This window comes from Salvia hispanica, chromosome 4 (genome assembly GCF_023119035.1).
Source record: "Salvia hispanica cultivar TCC Black 2014 chromosome 4, UniMelb_Shisp_WGS_1.0, whole genome shotgun sequence".
Classification (NCBI taxonomy): Eukaryota; Viridiplantae; Streptophyta; class Magnoliopsida; order Lamiales; family Lamiaceae; genus Salvia; species Salvia hispanica.
Genome location: NC_062968.1, coordinates 2992321 through 3011026, shown reverse-complemented (window position 1 = coordinate 3011026; position 18706 = coordinate 2992321). Strand labels below are relative to the sequence as shown.

Here is an 18706-nt window from a genome sequence, read left to right as displayed (position 1 = left end):
TCAAGTTTGTTCCTTCTCATATTCACCCTAAATTCCAACTTTTGCGATTCCATTTTCACCTCATTCATGGCTGGAAATTGTTCCAGGATTCCACTTCATCTACTTTTATCCCTTCTCCACCTATATATAGGGGCTGAACATCAACGCCTTTGGTTCGCGCTGCGATCGTTTTGCTCAAGTGCCTGCGTGAGTTCTCTCGCAATTATGGTTTTTAATCGGTCACTACCTGCTTACAACATCATAATTGTCCATGTATTACTGCATTAATGTGCTATTGTGGCTTTAGTTGTCACCCAATTATGTAGTAGTAGGATAAAAAGACTCTCCATTACTATGCATACTGTTTTGACCTTTGATTTTCACATTTCTGGTCTTAGGCAAACTGCTTTGGTACGATGACAAACTCATAATCTGTATAAAACTTTCTAAACCTATCTGCAATCAGGTGTACACTTTTTAGCAGATGATGTTTGGTGCTTTTCATATGATAATGAAAATTTGACTGGTTCCACCCCCAAATCATGCTTCGTTTCTCAGCTTCGAAATCCTAGGATGATCATCCAATTTTCAGGAGATATTTGATTATTGATTATTCAAATTGTGTGCTATGACTCAGTCATTGTCATAGTCAGTTTCTTGATTTATTGTCTGAATGATACTTGTACTGACTGTAATACTCATGGTGGATGCAGGGGCTTCATTTTGATCAGCGCCGTCTGGCTTGCTAGTTCTTGCTGATATAAAATGGGAAATGTAGGTGCCCACTTTTTTTTATTAGTATTCGTTGTTATAGTTGTTTTCTTGCCGACTTTGGTGCCAAACAGAACATCATAAATTCGGATGTGCGAATCTGTTACACGAGTGATAAAATTCGCATATATGCAGCATAATAAGATCGCTGATATAATCTCTTCTCCGACTGCAGGAATCGGGCCAAAGTAATGGGCAAACTGAACCAGGTATGCTTTTTAAAAAAGGAATGTAGTGATTATTTCTATGCTAACCTATCAAAAAAGGAGTATGAATCTAGTTGACCAGAATCACTATTTAGATGTCACTAGGCTTCCCTTAACCATGTTTTTGGCATACACTTTTCTTATTGTTGCCATAGCTTTAAGTTGCCAGCCTTTAACAATTAACATGATATTCTTGTAGTAACTAATAACATGGTTAGTGATATGCTTATAGTAACATTTGATAACTTTTTTATGAAAAACACTGGCTTGATTTTTTTAAAAATTTTCAACCTTTAAAGAAAGTTTTATACTACTAGATTGTTTAGCTAGTCTCTAAGGGTTTAAGTACTGAAACCATAACAAACGGTTTCTTAGTTCCACCTTTGGACGGTTTTAACTTGCCTTCCGATGCAGGAAATAACTGCGACTACTTTTTGTAATAATTAAAATTTTGACAAGCCTAAGCCTAGAAGACGTTATTTTATATCCTAATACTTAGCAATTGGATCATTCCTGCTGATAATGATCTTAGAAGTTGGCAGTTCATGAATGTTAGTAATATTTATAATGCTTTAGTAGCTTATGATTATTCTATAAGATTTTTGGTTGAATAAATCTGAAAGCACTGGCTTAATTGTTTATGTCGATATGCAGGTGTAGCAATACGCAATGGGAAAGAAATTCTTCTTCAGGTGAGTTGGTGACTCAATTTTGTCAAAACAAAATTTAGTTTATTTATGTTTTAAATCGTAGGAAGCGGCTCCACTCAGACAGAAAATATATGACCTCCATCCTGGAAGTATTGTTTCTTTGGTGATAGTTGAACAGTTGACTGTTTTTCATGAACACAGTGGAATGAACACATAAAAAGTAATTAGAATAATGGACAAAGTTCCAATTTAAAATATGAATCAATTGGTAATTATCAATGTTCACCTTAGTAGATAAATGCTCTATCTTTTTGTATTTTGTTCAAACTTGAGCTTATCAAAGATGATTGTTGCTTTGGGGCCAGAGAAGTGTGTGTTGAGTTGAGCTAGTAACCTCCTTGAATGTGTTACATAACTATTGATAAAAGAAATACTCCCCCCGTCCCATAAAAGTTGAGTCGTATTCCTTTTTAGTCTGTCCCAACAAAGTTGAGTCATTTCCTTTTTTAACAAAAGATAAAACATCCAATCACTCTTACTTTATTCCTTCATTTACTTTACTCTCTCTTATCTTTCCTACTTTTTTCATCTCTCCTATTTATTTAATATACATTCTTAATCTTCGTGCCCAAAAGTTTTGTCTCAACTTTTATGGGACGGAGGGAGTAACTTTTTTACCCTTTGATGATGATGCGTTAAACTAGGGAATCCCAAGTTGAGCTAGTAAGCTCCTTTTATGTGTTACCAGAACTATTTATAAAAGAAAAAAACTGACTTACCCTTTGAGAGTGATATGTTAAGTCAGGGATTCCCCAGTTTATTTAGGTCTTTTCAAAAACATAAAATCAACAAAGTGAATTTAATCAGATATCTCTACATGGTGATTATTTGCTTTGCAGGCCTTTAATTGGGAGTCTCATAAACATGATTGGTGGAGGAACTTAGAGCAAAAGATTCCTGATATAGCAAAATCTGGTTTTACATCAGCTTGGTTGCCACCACCAACTCATTCATTTGCACAAGAAGGTGGTTGATATGGAAATTGATGATTAAGTTTTATGCTATTTGACTAAGCTATATTATTCATTATGCCAAATTTGTTCTCCTGACCGGCAGGTTATCTTCCCCAGAACCTTTATTCCCTTAACTCTTCATATGGTTCTGAGAACCTGCTCAAAGCTTTACTGAACAAGATGAAAACACACAAAGTAAGAGCAATGGCTGATATAGTTATAAATCATCGAGTTGGGACCACACAAGGGCATGGTGGAATGTACAACCGCTATGATGGAATCCCATTATCATGGGATGAACGAGCTGTTACTTGCTGCACTGGAGGAAAGGTGATTACAATGCTTAGCTAACAAGCTTTACTAGTTCTACTCTGAACTCTGAAATAATGTTGAATTTTCCATAAGCCATCTGAGTATTGCAACAACTTCTTATTAATATTTAGTGCTTAATCCAAATTACTTGAGAAATGTTGGTCTGTGGGGCATACTCGGTATGCAGATTCCTCTAGACAGTTGGAAACTAACTAGCTGATCCTTGACCACTTAGTTTTGTAAGTTGGCGAGACATCATTCATTAATATCTTAGTATGAAATTACAAAAGTTCTTTTTAACCTGAAAGCTTTGGTTAAATGTGATAGAATTGTATGATGATGTCTATGTTATTTCATGTTAATGATTGATAATTCTCTAAACATACTAACATTCACTGCACTGATCAACCATTAGGGGAACAAAAGTACAGGGGATAACTTTAACGGTGTCCCAAATATTGATCATACACAAGACTTTGTAAGGAAAGACATTAAAGACTGGCTACGATGGTTAAGGAATAGTGTTGGGTTCCAGGATTTTCGCTTCGATTTCGCTAGAGGGTATGCACTACATTCGGGTTTTCAAGAACTTCACACCATATATATTATGCCAGTCCTTTTCAGTTCATCTGTTTTTTCACCTGTCTAGTTATTCTCCAAAATACGTGAAAGAATACATTGAGGGTGCAAAGCCGATCTTTTCTGTTGGGGAATATTGGGATTCTTGCAACTACAAAGGGACATATTTGGAGTACAATCAAGGTATAAGGTTTCTTCATAAATACGTACGAGTTCTCTAGAGTATTACATTTTCGTGAATTTGCTAATGCAGAGCTCCATTTCCTTCTCTTTTTTCTCTAGAAACTTAAGTTTGATTGTTGGAGTTTACCAGTTATTAGTTTCTTGCTACTTTTTTCATCCGTATTTCTTTCATGGAGTAATTGTTATACTTGTTTGTTGATCTTGAAGGCCTTTTCATTTTCTCTACCTCAACTCTTTTGCAGATAGCCACAGGCAAAGGATTATCAACTGGATTGATAGCACAGGACAACAATCAGCTGCATTTGACTTCACAACAAAGGGAATTCTGCAGGTAATGCATTTATTACTAGTTAAAATTCATAAAGACTCTTTCCTTTCTCATTAGCAGCCAAATTATGTCTTTAACTGTTTGCACTGTGCAACTGACACTCAATTGATCACTTCAGAGGTTTTTCATCTTTCTAAATTATGTGTTGTTGTATTGCTTTTAGCAAGCTGTTAAAGGAGAACTCTGGCGCTTGCGTGATCCTAAAGGGAAGCCTCCAGGTGTCATGGGATGGTGGCCTTCAAGGGCTGTCACATTTCTAGATAATCATGACACTGGTTCGACTCAGGTAATAATTGTTCTTACCAATGGAAGTGTGAGAAAGCCGTAAGAAAACTTTTAGGAGATGCTCTGTTAGAAACATCTCTTGATGCCTGAAAATGTGGCTGCCATTATTCGTTTTACATCTATCTACCGGGCTTCACCTACACAATTCCCTCAAATTTCCCTTCTTTAGTGATATAGACGATTTGGCTGTAACACAAACTTTACAGTAATACAACCTTGCCAAAGTAATCACATTAACACACACACACACACACCTTCATTCAAGCAGATATTACATTATCATTAGTCAACTTTTCTTACTCTGCGGCAATTGTTATTTGTCAGGCACATTGGCCATTTCCATCGAATCATATTATGGAGGTACTCTTCATAATTTATCTGAATTACTTTATTATATTCATAATAATCTTTTGTTTATTTGCTTTTATCAGCACAGGTATTATTCATTTTCATACTAGTTCATATTTCCTTTTAACATCTTCTAGCTAACATCTGCTATCAATTAAAGCATTCAATAAATTGCCATAAACTTCATAGCTGGTTACATAGCAATTTTAAAAAAGGAATGATGACATGTCACTTGACCTGCCTACGAAGTTCCTTTTGATAAATTAAGTGATTTTACTTGGGACATCATTATTCAGGCACAAATTTTCTAATGTTTATACTACCTTCAGTGACTTCTAGCGACTACGTAACAGAACTACATCATTGCTATTTAAATTTTTGTGTCGAAACTCAATTTGTTTGAACAATGCACAAACTATATGGTATTGTATAGAGTTTATTTCCGTATGCATGATTTTTGGATTTTTTTATCATTATGGAAATTGCACCAGCATTTTTCCATATTGAAACTCACTTCATTTTTTGTTTTGGGAAAGCTTGTTATGTTTTAATAGTTGGTATAATACACAGGGTTATGTGTACATACTCACACATCCAGGGATACCTTCTGTATTCTACGATCATTTCTATGACTGGGGTAGTTCATACCATGACCAGATTGTGAAGCTGGTACGCTATCTAACATTAATTTCCACAGTTCTAGCATTTTGTGACATATTCTAATCTCACGTAACTTTGCAGATTGATATTAGGAGAAATCAAGGAATAACCAGTCGGTCACCAATAACAATCCTAGAAGCACGGCCAAATCTCTACGCTGCAAATATCGGGGATAAGATAGCCATGAAGATTGGAGATGGATCATGGTCTCCTTCTGGAAAGGAATGGACACTAGCAACTAGTGGTAACAGATATGCTGTCTGGAGGAAGTAGTTATCGGGTTTTTCTAAGCCGTAAGCGATGCTAAGAGATGGGACTAAGTTCCCGCTTTGCCTTGTGTTCTCTCTTTCATGACATGATGGTTTAGTCTTTACATATATAGCACCAGCTTTGTCAAAATAAGGCCTTCATTGGCTATTTATTTTATGCTGGAAATAAAGAACAAGATTGTCATTATTTGAGACGAGGCATCTACTTCATCCTCTATTGCCACGTAAATTATCATTTTAAGTTCAGAACTTGAGATCAGATTCCGTTTGTTGGATTTCTTTAGATTGTATAGTGTATATGTAAATTTATTAATCGCAAAAATAAAGGGAAGCCTTCAATTCAGCTCTGCTACAAAGAACAATTCAGTTCCAAATTTCAAGATAGGCGATTTAGCTTTACGAAGTTCGCCATTGCGTCTCATTTTCTTATAGACCGGCAAAATGATGCAAATGACTCCTTCAGTTCATTTGGCAGGGGTAATGCCAACGGAGGAAGTATGCCATCATGCTGCCGGTTGACCCTTGTGGAAAATGGCTGAGCGAGGGCGGCTTGCTGCTTGTTGAGACCTTCGATTATGAATGAGAACGCCCCAAATGTGAGGCAGCTTTGAAGTAGAGCTTGCGGTGCACCTGCACAAATAAACACCAAAATGAGTTAACAACGACTCACGAATGCTCCTCATGTGCAGTTTTTACTTCCCGGGGGCAAAGAACAAACAAGGTGGAAACCATTTTCATAACCATGGATCAACAACGAAAAATCTCAGACACATGAGATATAGTATATTTTTACCAAGAGCAACAAACATTAGGTGTAAGGTGAATCGAAGAAAAACGTATGAGAATAGCTAACTAAGGAAGTGCATTCAACTATTGATTTTTTTTTACACAAACCGACTGCGTACAAGTACACGCTAAAAGGACCATACTTTTTCTTGACAGTTACGGATGTGAAAGCGGGAGTGCCGTGATGCAATATAAAACATTGAACCTAGAGAAGTAGGATGGAGAAACCGGGGTTAGAATACCTGGGAAGCTTAGTGCAAGGCCTGTGCAACAACCAGCAACCCCTGCATTTATGACTGTAGAGAAAGATCATGTTAACATAAACATATGGAGTTTTGGCCAGCCAACATTTCCACACATCGAACCGACTTACCATCATCTTTTCCCCGCAATCTCTTCACAATGCAGGCGACCAAACCGTGCACTCCGGATAGAACTGCAAATGTCTATGACAGGAAAGAATCAGAAAGTCCATCTTCTCTTCGCGCGCAATGTCAAAGAATAATCCATATGAATTAGATTATACACACCTTGGCAGAAGATCCAGCTTCTGCAAATGATCCCTTTAAACCCTTCTTCTTAATTAATCCAGACCCTAAAACATGAAGACTAAATTGTAAAGGATTCACTATCTATATGATCATCACATATAACAAAGCCAACAGAAATTGAAAATCAGTTAAAACACTACTAGCACATAAATTGAACCAACAAAAGCCAATTCTGTATTGAATGATAGAGCAGCATCACACACTCTCAACAAACGCAATTGTGCCAAACAATGTGTAGGAATAAGGAAATTTGATGGAAAAGATAAGTAATTGAGTACCGTAACCAAAAATGGAGCCCATTACAGCACCGGCGGCGGAGTCACCGGCGAATTTGAAGAGGCAGACGAGAGGAGGAGTCGACGGATTAGCGGTAGCCAGGGAATCGGGCGAGAAATTCGAATCGTGAGCGGGAATGTTGTCGATTTCCGATTCTGAGTCGGAATTTGAAGAGTTTTCCGGCATCGACATTGAATCAGGATAAACTAAACCCTAGTGGTAAATTCGAGGAGTTAGGATGAAGATGATGTGATTCATTGGATAAATGAAATGTATTTTCTTCTTGGGATAATTGGATATTCAAAAATGATACTGTCATAAGTTAAAATAATAATATTATACTTTCGAAAAATAGAAAAGTTTATAGTAGTAAAATCAACTTGATGGATAAAACTGAAATTTGAGAAAAGGAACGTATAAATTGTCGAAACGATGAAATTCATCAAATTGATAAGATAAAGATGTTTGAAGAGCTTGAATTACGAATGGAAAAATATATTAATATAATATTTATTGAACCCAAAAAATACTAAATATATTAAAAATTTTGGTGTATAATAATTTTTGATACAGTATAAAATGTAAATACTACTGTATAAGAAGATTTTGGTACCATAACAATCTACTATAGTATAGATATTTTTATTCAAGAATTCAGCATGTGTCTAGACCATTTTCAATCATTTACATCAAACTCAAACTTATTTTTGAGCATACGTCACACTAAAAAATAATTTTACTTCAACCATTTACATAAAATTCAAAATTTACACCATTTTTGAGTTTTTATCTCACAAAATTTTTGCAGTAACACAATATTTGGTGTTGATTCACAAAAAATACCAAAAATAGGTTTGAGTTTGGTGTATGGTTGAAGAAAATTTATATATCAAAACTCATTTTTGGAGTATTGATGGAGATGGTATCAGTGTACTACTTATAAGTTTAACTTACGGCAAATGACAAAATTTACTGTAATGATAGCAAAAGATATATCCTTGCCATCTATAAAAATTTACTATTTCTGTTTTTAAATCTTATTCATCAATTAAAATTAGTCTTATTTATTTAATAAAACTTTTTTTTTTATCATTTCTAAAACCAAATCATTTTATTAAACACAAATTTTGAAATCTATTTGAAAAAAAAAACTTTCAAAAATTGGTCCCATTCCCATTAATAGTATTTTAATCATTTTTAGGGCAAATTGTCAAAAATACTAAAGTTTGGCAAATTATGGTTTATCTTGCAAATTTCAAAGATAAGTTTTACATTTTTTTCAATTCTCTCATAGTCTATGATTGAAGTGATACTCCGTATTATGTACTTCATCCGTGCATAAAAAAATAAAATTTTGGGATGATAATACGATTTTAATGCATAATTGGTAAATAAGAGAAACGTAGAAAAAAAAGTATTTTAAGTATTATTAGTAGAGAATGAAGCTCGTCTCATTAAAGGGAAATGAGCTACCAAAAATAGAAGTGTGCTATTTTCACGGGATTGACGAAAATGGAAAGAGTTTCCATTTTATGGGATGTAGGAATATGATTTTGGCAAATATCATTCGAACAAAACATTCGACTATTTAAGCAATATCATTTAATATATTTAGTCAATTATGTATTTAATTTTTATATATGTACGCATTACGTTGATAAATTCAAAAACAGAACATGATGGTATTTTTTGCTATGGGACAATTAAGAAAAATATCATCGTTATGATATAATTGTATATTTTTTAAAATTTACCAAGTATACATTAAAACTTATAATTTCTTAAAAGTTTATATATTTCAAAAGGACGGAACAAATATAATGATTTAAGGAATGAAATTGTGGATGAACTCAAAGTGAAATGGAATGGGCATGATGTGTGGGCGTGATTAATTAAGCTATCAAAAGGTAGAAAGAAATGCCTCTCATAAAATGCATTATGCTCTACTTTGCTCCAACATACCTATTCTCACTTGTGTACACAACACAGCTGGTTATGCATCATGTGGTTTTATATTTGAATTTAAAATTTTGATAAACTCATTCATTACACGAAGTTATATAGAAAATGTGCATCAAACAAAAGTGATACTCATATGAACAATGGTAGATCTAAGATTTGAAAATAGAACAAACAGATATGATTATTTTTTTTATCTTTGGAGCGAAGTCGAAGACAAACAGAAAGGCTAACATGAAAATTTTATGTCCTAAAAATAGAAAATTAATCTCATGGAAGAGGCAGTCGACGCCTCCCACCTCGGATCCGCTCGGATCCGCCCCTGCACATAAGCTATGTAGTATATCTTTCTCTTGCATTCATTACTACTTATGTTTATCTAGTTTTATTATATCTAACATATGAATTTATTGGATTCTTCTGATTCCCCAGTAACCAATTCGATCAAATTAAAAGTAATACTCCTTTAACTTACTATAAGCATGTGCATATTGACAAAAATAAAAATAAAATTTCCATTAATTTATATCCATTATTTTCTAAATTCTATACAAATCTAAGATTAAATATAATACTAGTCACTAATAAAGATGCTCAATTTTTTTAACAACAAATCAAATTTTTATATTGATATACTGTGTACCTCAGTATTCAATAACCAAAAATATTATGTCACTGCAATCGTAACACAATCTTTTAAATAATTTATTTATATTTTTCAACTTAAGCATTTCAAATCATTCATCAAAGTTCACTCTGATATAATCAAACAAATATAGTTTCATTGTTGAAAATTGGGGAAGTATTAACTGCAAAATGTCAAATGTAATTGCTCATTTCAATTAAAAGTTGTGTGAAACCTATAAATTGATTAAACATTTTCTTATTTGGGTAAATATAATGACTCCTTCAAACAATAACTATAATGAAACCAAAGTAAAAATGTGTGGTTGGGAAAGAGTCGAAAGACACTTCAACTAGAAAAGTCAATGATTTTTATCCTTATAATATTTTATATATATATTGTTCTAGAAAATGCTCGTTTCTTTAATTAATAGTATAAAAATTTGATGTTATTTGGGCATAGTAGCCACGAAGTCGACGAGTCAAAATTTGCTGACTATATTTAAATAATTTAAGATAGTTTAAACTTTAAACAAGATTGGCCACTAATCACTCAAATTATTTTCTTCGACAAAGTGACCGTTGTGGCTTTTGTGGGCAGATAAGACAGAAAGACAATCAATTTGTGATTCAATTATGAGATTATGTCTTCAAAATTTTATTAATTAATTAACCCAAAATAATACTAATGCTCATCTAAAAGCATAGTATTTTACAAGGACCTAACTGAAATGGGAAATTATTTGTCAGCAACAAGTAACAACCAATAATTACATTTTATATTCATTAAATATCACTAGCTCTACTTGATAATGAATTTATGTTTACTAAGTTACGAAATTAAAATAAAGGGAAAGGGGAAACAAACCGAGAACATTCTAGGCCCATCAAAGAAAATGAAATATGTATCAAAATTCAAAGTCATAGTTGACAAATAAAATATTAAAAGTTCATCTTTGTTGACAAATAGGATTAAGTTGTGATTGGTGACATCGCAATAATATTTTGAAATTTGTACAAAATATGATCCTACTAAAAAGGATGTTGATTGGGACCAAAAAGGTCGTTATAGAACCCCATTATTGTGATTTACATAAATTATTAAAAGTTCTTAATTTAGGGAGTTAGTGGGATATTTGGCATTAAAAAGTAGGAATTTTCTGACAATATTATCAAACTTTATAGAAATATGGAAGCCATGCGTGCACTTTACAACAGGCGTTAGCAACACATAGGGACAAGTGTATTTTAATATTAGGAATTATAACTTAGTTATTTGGGCATCATGATTTTTGGAAAATAGATAGCTACATCATCACATTCATCCAAATATATTCAAATAGTAATCATAATCTTTTGTTACTTATTATACATAGGGAATAGAAGCACGATTAACTACCACCACTATTTTGTTAATTACTAGGATTTACATAAATTTCTTATAGTGTGCACTTTATCTTTTCTTGAAAGTACAATTTATCTTTAATTTCAAAATGGCTCAAAAAAGTGATCTATTGTAGCTTCATAATTTTGCATAAAAAGTAGGAGTACTAATTTCTAATATAACTTCAAATTCAATGTACTTTCTTTCAATAAAATTATGAGGTCTTTCAGCTTTCCAATATTTTAAATTAATACTTTAATTTTTTTCCTCCAAGAAATGATTGTTGCAGCAAAAGTTGCATACCTCACATGTTCTATGTAAGCTTCAAATGGACAATCGATTTCGAGATAAAAGAAAAAGGCAAATAAATACTAACGAGAAAGATAGTTATAATTTGTCGTCTATATTTGGATTTAAATATTAAAATATGATTGAGACTAGTGAGCAGTTGCATTGATTGAGAATTGGGTGCTCCAAAAAAAAAAAACAGTTCAATTTTTTTTTTCACAATTTTTTGAAAATATTGAAAAATATATATTGTACTACTGTGCAAATCAATTACAATTATTAATACTGTTGATGTCTAAATGGGGTGAAGGTGAGTGTGTCGCATTAACACATGGAGTGTTTGATAATTTTCAAAATATTTTTATAAATGAGTTAACTTAATTAAAATATCAGTCTTTGATCTATTTTAGCAATATTAGTGCGCCTCCCGTGAGATGCATGGAGTTGTCTCTCATTTTTAAATTATACTACTATGAATATTAATAGCCCTATTTTTAATTTGAGAAGGTGACAATATTTATTTGGGAGATTAGAATAAGAAAGAAGTGGCATGAGTGTCATTGATTCAAGAATATATGATTTTAGTTTGAAATGAACCATTATCTCTCCAAGCGAAATATAACAACGTATTTAACGATTTTTGGTTTTAGTGTTGAATTCAAATTTGCAAATTTATAACCAGTTTATTTTTCATATTCAAAAATATTGGCACGGAAATTGTAGAAATCGGACTATGCTCTTCGGAGCTAGCTACGGTTCAAAAGTCCTAAACTCGATCAACTATGTATACTTAGAAAACGTTCGGTAGATATACTATAACAAGTTAAGAGCTTTTATACGAGTTTTACCTTTTGTTTGATACAGATGTTAATCTTAGTGAACGGCCCATTATCAATTTTGTGATTCGAAGAATTTCATCTTGAAGCTTATGTTTTAGCATCATTTGGTAGGTGAGACTAGCCGCTTTGGAAGTTCAAACCAAAATAGATGTCTTCCATGCATCTTTCTCACTCTCTACTTGAGTAGATATATTATTGAAGTTAATTTAATCGATATAATACTAACATAATATTCTATTTTTTCCACCAAAGATCAATTAAAGATAAGATAGATTTTTAACCAAATTATCATACACACCAACTAGATATTGTACATAACTAACACAAACCATAATACTTCTCATTTGTGCCACTTCACACACAAATAAGCCAATCTTCAAACTGAGTTTAAAGTCTCAGGTTCAAATCTCTACACTCGTATGTTGAAAATTTCATAATGTTTCATTTGGAGCTGAAGCGTGGAATTATGTTAAGTCGAAAAAATAACTCTTTTTAAGTTTTAAACACAATCAATAATGAGAAATTTGATTTCACAAAAAAAAAAAAATTTAAAAAAAAGTTAAGAGGAAGAGTTTCAATTCTCATGATGATTATTCAATACTCCCTCCGTCTCAGATATTCGACTTAATATTCTATTTTGGACCGTCTCACATAAGTTGTCCCACTTCACTTTTACCATTTTTGATAGTGGACCTCATACTCACATTTTATTATAAAATTAATACTTTAAAATTTTCTAACTCACTTTCCATTAGATTTCTTAAAACCTGTGCCGGGTCAAAGTGTCCCAAGTTATCTAGGTGGAGGGAGTATAACCGAAATATGAATAGTCGCAATCCGTAAGCGTAGGATTATACCGACAAGGAAAAAAGGCGGTAGTACAAGTTTTTCAACAAAATGGAAGTGCGGCTGCACGTGCTTCCCACGCTCCGGTGTCCGTCGTCCAACTGTGCGTTCCACTCAAACCTCTTTTCATTGGCTCACGTTTCCTTATCGCCTCACTATTCAATCCCCCCAATTCACTTCCCAAAATATTCAAGCTCAATCTCAAAATAAAAAACAATTCTTCCAATTCAACTTATATATTGTATTCCAACGACAGAGGATTTTCCGACAGGCTTCAATCCCGTAATCCAATCTTCTTATTCCCCCTTTCCACTCTCCCACGCCTCACCACCGTTTCCCCAAAAGGGTCCTTTTTATCTTTGGATTTTAGCCTCAGATTCTGCAGAAAAAATCGATTAAAGGCAAGAGCTTGAGATCATTACTAATTCATGTATCTCTATCCCTTTTGCTTTATTTCTTTCCTGCTTTCCATTTTCATTTCTTGCTTTTTCTTGATTCTTTTGTTGAAGTTGATATTTTCATATCTTTTTAGGATATGTTTTTCTTTAAAGATGTTAGCTTTATTGGTATTCGGTGAAATTCAATTTATGACTTTGTTGGTGAATTTCGTCTATTTTTAGGATTTGGGTGTTTGCCTTTTGAGTCCAACATGGTTTGGAAGATTTTGGGGGAAATACATCTGTTGATTTCCTGCTCCTTTTGCATCTGATTGATGAGTTTTACCTGTGGCCTAGTTTGATTTGGTGCAAGGTTTTCGGATTTTAGTGTGATTTTTCATCACTTCACTGGTTAGTTTAGATGTTCATATGACTTCTTCTTACGCTTTTGTAGCTTGTGTGTTGCCTCTTGCTTTTCCTAGTTAGAGATTCAACACTGTTCTACCTGAATTATGGGTGTTCTCACCAAATATCATAGTGCTCGTTATATATGGGCCTCAATTTCGTTGTTTAAGATATGACCATAGGCTTGTTAAGCTCTTTTTGTTTTCGAATACGTCGTTTCTTGAGCTCTGGCTTTGTTAGATCTGTTTGAATTAGCTGCATTTTCAGGTTAGTGCTTCGATTTAGGGCTGTTTTGCTTATTTAACGTTATATTCTTGGCGTGTGCCTTTTATGTTTTTATAGTTCTTTGCTATATTTTGTTGTTTCTTTCTTGGATGTTATGTTTAACTTGTTGCTTGAATACTTGTGAAGAGTTGGAAGAAGGGCTTACTGATCTGCTTTTAGCTTAAAAGAAGTACGATTCAACGTAATAATCGCCAGTAATAGGACGGATATGTATAAATAATTTAAGCTAAACTGTCATTTACTTGAATGGATTGATTAACTTGAACTTGTTCGACGACAATAGCATATATGTTGCCAATAGCTAATGCGGTATATAACGACATCTTCTGCACAGGTTTTTTTTTGCTTGAACCGTACTCATGGACTCCCCTCAATCGGTTGTTTCACCCCTCAAGAGCTCTTTCCTGGAGTCTGAGAAGCAGCATATGACAGAAAAGTCGAGCCTCTTCACAAGGGAGATCAATTCCCAGAGGAATGGAAGTGAAGTTGGTAACGTGGAGGAGTTTCTCGGAGCTCTGAAGGTGTACATACACCAAGCTCGGGATATCCACAACATATGCATCTATCAAAAACAAGACGTCTATGCTAAGCTCTGTGTGACTAGTGATCCCGAGAAGACAGTCTCCACCAAGATCATCAATGGTGGTGGGGCAAACCCTGTTTTCAATGAGAATCTCATTCTCAACGTTCGCAAAGTTGATTCCTCCCTTAAATGTGAGATATGGATGCTAAGCAGGGTGAAGAATTATCTTGAAGATCAGCTTCTCGGGTTTGCTTTGGTGCCTATATCTGAAGTCCTCCTCAACAATGGTAAGTTGGAAAAGGAGTTCTCCCTTTCCTCAACCGATCTCTTCCACTCACCTGCGGGATTCGTTCAGCTGTCCGTGTCGTATGATGGAGTGCCGCCTGAGGTCATTCCAATCCCGGCACCGCTCACGTCTGCGGAGAGTGATTCAGTGACCAAGGACACTGAATCTGCCAAGTCTGTTCCTGATGACATGGACAAGATTGAGTTCCCTGACCCTAATGTCGCAAACGAGAATCACCAGATGGTCGAGGAATATTTTGGGATGCCATGTAGCAACATGGACTCACCGAGTTCAGGCAGCTTGGTCAGTTCCGATACTGAAAATCAGGTGAGCTCCGAGGCTGAGGTTCAGCATGGAGAGAGTTTCTCGGTGGGAACTGTGAGCTCGAAACCTTTGCCAAAGGTTGATTCTCCTCTGAGCTGTGCATCAACGGATGGAGGTTCGTCTGCGTCAGCTCCCGTGAGTTTTCAGTCTTGTGAGACTCCGAAAGATTCAAAATCTCAGGGCGAGGAACTCGTTTCACCTCCTAAAGACAAATCCAAGGAAAAAACTGCAAACAGCGACAGTAATGCTTCAGGTGCGGTGTCGAGTGATACGCCTGCAAAACCGGTTGTGACAGTGCCGGAGCCGAAGGTGGTTCAGCAGGACATAGTGGATATGTACATGAAGAGCATGCAGCAGTTCACTGAATCCTTGGCCAAGATGAAGCTTCCGATGGACTTTGAGAACGGGCCGACCAGCTCGGAGAATTCAACGAGCTCTGAGCAGAAGACTCCAGGATCGAAGAACTCGGGCTCTCGTGTGTTTTATGGAAGCAGAGCTTTCTTCTGAGCATGCTGCTGAGGCTCTCCCAAGATACACAAGGTGAGTTTAGTGATTAGAATGGAGACTAATGCTAGTAGTAGCATTTTAAATGTAATGTAACCTGGTGTTTGGGACTTTATCTGGCTATGTATTAGAGATTATAAAAAGGGATACTACTGACTTGTATGTTGTATGAGTCTTGTGTCATCTGAGTTAATTGTGATGTACATTTGAGACACCACCACTCCCTATTAGTCTATTTTCAACTGTTTTTTGCAGCCATAATATGTTCATCATCTTACTATTATAGTATCATAATTGATCAAGTTTTGTGTATTTTGGGTTACATTATTTGGTCATATGATTGCATCTTGCAAGATTTCAACTCTAATCCCATTTTGCTGCATAGTTGCTTACTCATGGATGATAGTTTTAAAAAGTGTAAAGAACTCTACTATCTCAACTTAAAAATATGAAGCATAGTTGTTGTTGGCCCACTAATTGTGAACTTTATTCCACAAAACCAAAATAATCCATGTTTTAATAGAAAGATTCATTTAACAATATTATCTGTTGTCCCAATATTTTATTCAAGAAGGAAAAACAAGAAAAAATAAATGGGTATCCAATAATGTTGCTTACATGAATTGTGTAAATATGCATATCCGGTTAGTTCTCACTCTCACACTATGTTTAAAAGCCATGTCAAGATATGACAAGATAAAAAAAACCATGATTAGAATCAAGATAAATTTTATTTTCATTGTTTGATAGATTATTTAAATCACGATAAATATATGAATAGGTATTAGGTAAGATGTGAAACGACTTTATTGCCTTTATTAAAAATAAAAATATCTTTAACTTATTTGAAAATAATTAATTGTTTTGATCATATCATGACCAATTATTCAACTTTTGATTGAATTAAAAATGCTGTTTTTATGCGTTAATTCTAGCACGTGTCGAATAATGTACTATATGGAAAAATGTCCCATTTTTAGGTTTACATTTGTATAGGAAAAATATTGTCGAATAAAATATGTTGAGAAACGAAAATACTCCATCAAGTCTCATAAAATAGTCATTTCAAATTTCACAAAATGAAGAGAATACATTTAAATTTTAATAGAAATATATTAAAGTCGTCCTATTTGTCTTTATATACTACCCCACACATCATTTTCAGAAACACTAATACATATTCGAGTAAAACAATACTTTAATACGATTCCAATTCCAAAATTGGATTATATATTTGGAACATCCCAAAACTAAATAAAAATAATAATTTTGTGGGGACGCGTAGATGTGAATGGGAATTAATGCATTTATTTATAGGGTGTGAATGGGGAATTAATTGACTATATTCGTAGCCGCAAAAGTAGGTAAATAATTCAATTAATTGCATAAAAAGAACCCTCCGCCCCACCTTAGTTTTATCAACATCAAAATTTTTAAAAAAATGTGTGTTTGAATGTAAGTTTTTGCCAATTCAACTATGTTGGACAATCCGAAAGGAATACGACTCAACTACCATGAAACGAAGTAAGTAGTAAAAGCTATGAAGCTGATAAGCTGTCCTAAAATAAGGTTAGCCAAACACCCTCTTTTAAACACACTGTATATTCTAAAGATGAAAAAATCCATGAAGTAAAAACCAACAATGAGACATGTAGTAATAATGAAACAGTAAAATAAATATAAGCATATCTGTATTTTTATTGGAAGGGAAACTTAAGAGGATTAAACTCCCTCTTTTATATATCACTCTAGCAATCACACATACAATCTGAGACGAATACAAATCCCAGACAAAAATAAGAAAATTTTCAGCCAGTCATTAGAGCCAAAAAACAGGGGGAAAAATGAGTACAAAAATAAAGAAAAAGAAATAAAATAGGAGTATAAAAAACTCTCTACCTTTCCAGAAAGAAATCAAAGCTTGTATGGATCCTCCTCCCGCAATCTGATGTACATCTCCACCAAAATGTCGATCCTTATAATTTCAAACGACATCCCTGTTAGCTCTCTGTAATGACATGAGATATATATCTTTATGTATATATCTGTCACGGATTCGTACACAACCCACAACTTCTCAAAAATATCATCTCCTACATTATCTTCATACCACTGAAGTTACCTACGCAGCAATCCCTGAAGAAATGGAGAAAAGATTAGCTCAACGCCTAAATCATTGAACAACACCATAAGTCAAGAGAGAGAGCTTTCTTCGGAACATTAAAATGGTACATGCTTTGCACTAGAAAACTTCACACATAACATTCATGTTGCTTCTATTGCTAATTAGTTACTAGTACTTATTTATGCAGTGAGACTGAGAGATTTCAAGTAGATTACAAATTATGACAACCGAAGCAACCTCAGACAAGTAGATTAACAACTGCAATTAAATGAGGGTTGACAATAAAAGCAGCCAGAAATGGTACAAAAAATTAACAAGTAGATTAACAAGTAGACTAAAATAATAATGATTGATCAGGTTCAAAATCGTCCATCCACATGTATAAGGAGATAAAGAGAGTTGCAGCTTTAGATAAGAATCAAAGAAATATTACCTCTACTGGATTGCCTATTTGGAAGGTCATAGCCGACCACATAATCCTCAGAATCTTTAGCAGCAACATCTTCTGAGTCTCCAAGCCCATAACCATACGAATTAGAATTATCAAGCTCAGAAGATGCAGTTTGCCAAGTTGGGTCACCATATACAGAACCACTACGGTAAAAGTCCCCATAGGACCCCTCATAGTCACCAGTTGAGGTAGGGAAAGAAGATGTTGTAATTACACCAGTTCCAGTGTTTCTTCCAAATCCTCCTGCTCCCGCAGCATAACTGTTATCTCCACCTCTATAGCCAAAGTTT

General features: G+C 34.2%; 4 protein-coding genes across 6 annotated transcripts in view; 2 read left to right on the top strand and 2 right to left on the bottom strand.

Moving 5' to 3' along the window:
• LOC125221843 (probable alpha-amylase 2) lies at positions 1-5770 on the top strand. Its single transcript, XM_048124135.1, has 13 exons — positions 1-186; positions 693-753; positions 926-959; positions 1611-1648; positions 2506-2632; positions 2723-2949; positions 3347-3492; positions 3581-3693; positions 3936-4024; positions 4185-4307; positions 4631-4666; positions 5225-5323; positions 5396-5770. Exons 2-13 carry the CDS (start codon positions 745-747, stop codon positions 5585-5587), a joined length of 1233 nt encoding a protein of 410 aa, XP_047980092.1. The 5' UTR covers positions 1-186; positions 693-744; the 3' UTR covers positions 5588-5770.
• A 98-nt stretch (positions 5771-5868) lies between these two features.
• Positions 5869-7488, bottom strand: LOC125221844 (chloroplastic import inner membrane translocase subunit TIM22-2-like). The gene is made up of 5 exons (XM_048124136.1): positions 7199-7488; positions 6900-6964; positions 6743-6815; positions 6612-6665; positions 5869-6213 (listed from the first exon to the last, which is right to left on the bottom strand). The coding sequence occupies exons 1-5, from the start codon at positions 7386-7388 to the stop codon at positions 6002-6004; spliced, it is 594 nt and encodes a 197-aa protein (XP_047980093.1). The 5' UTR covers positions 7389-7488; the 3' UTR covers positions 5869-6001.
• A 5792-nt stretch (positions 7489-13280) lies between these two features.
• LOC125222139 lies at positions 13281-16094 on the top strand. 3 transcript variants are annotated; one of them, XM_048124612.1, is made up of 2 exons: positions 13281-13537; positions 14537-16094. In XM_048124612.1, the coding sequence occupies exon 2, from the start codon at positions 14563-14565 to the stop codon at positions 15841-15843; it is 1281 nt and encodes a 426-aa protein (XP_047980569.1). In that variant the 5' UTR covers positions 13281-13537; positions 14537-14562; the 3' UTR covers positions 15844-16094. The 3 variants fall into 3 exon arrangements, with proteins under 3 accessions (XP_047980569.1, XP_047980572.1, XP_047980571.1); XM_048124615.1 differs by having other exon boundaries at positions 13281-13566; positions 14538-16094; XM_048124614.1 differs by lacking the exon at positions 13281-13537 and adding an exon at positions 13764-13924 and having other exon boundaries at positions 14538-16094.
• Positions 16095-17514: 1420 nt separating this feature from the next.
• The window catches only part of LOC125222120 (heterogeneous nuclear ribonucleoprotein 1-like), a 3996-nt gene continuing 2804 nt past the window's right edge, over positions 17515-18706 (bottom strand). Inside the window, exons 5-6 of the mRNA XM_048124582.1 lie at positions 18399-18689; positions 17515-17976 (exon numbers count right to left, since the gene is read on the bottom strand). Coding sequence (XP_047980539.1) covers positions 17963-17976; positions 18399-18689 — 305 coding nt within the window. The 3' untranslated portion in view covers positions 17515-17962. The remainder of the gene's footprint in view (positions 17977-18398; positions 18690-18706) is intronic.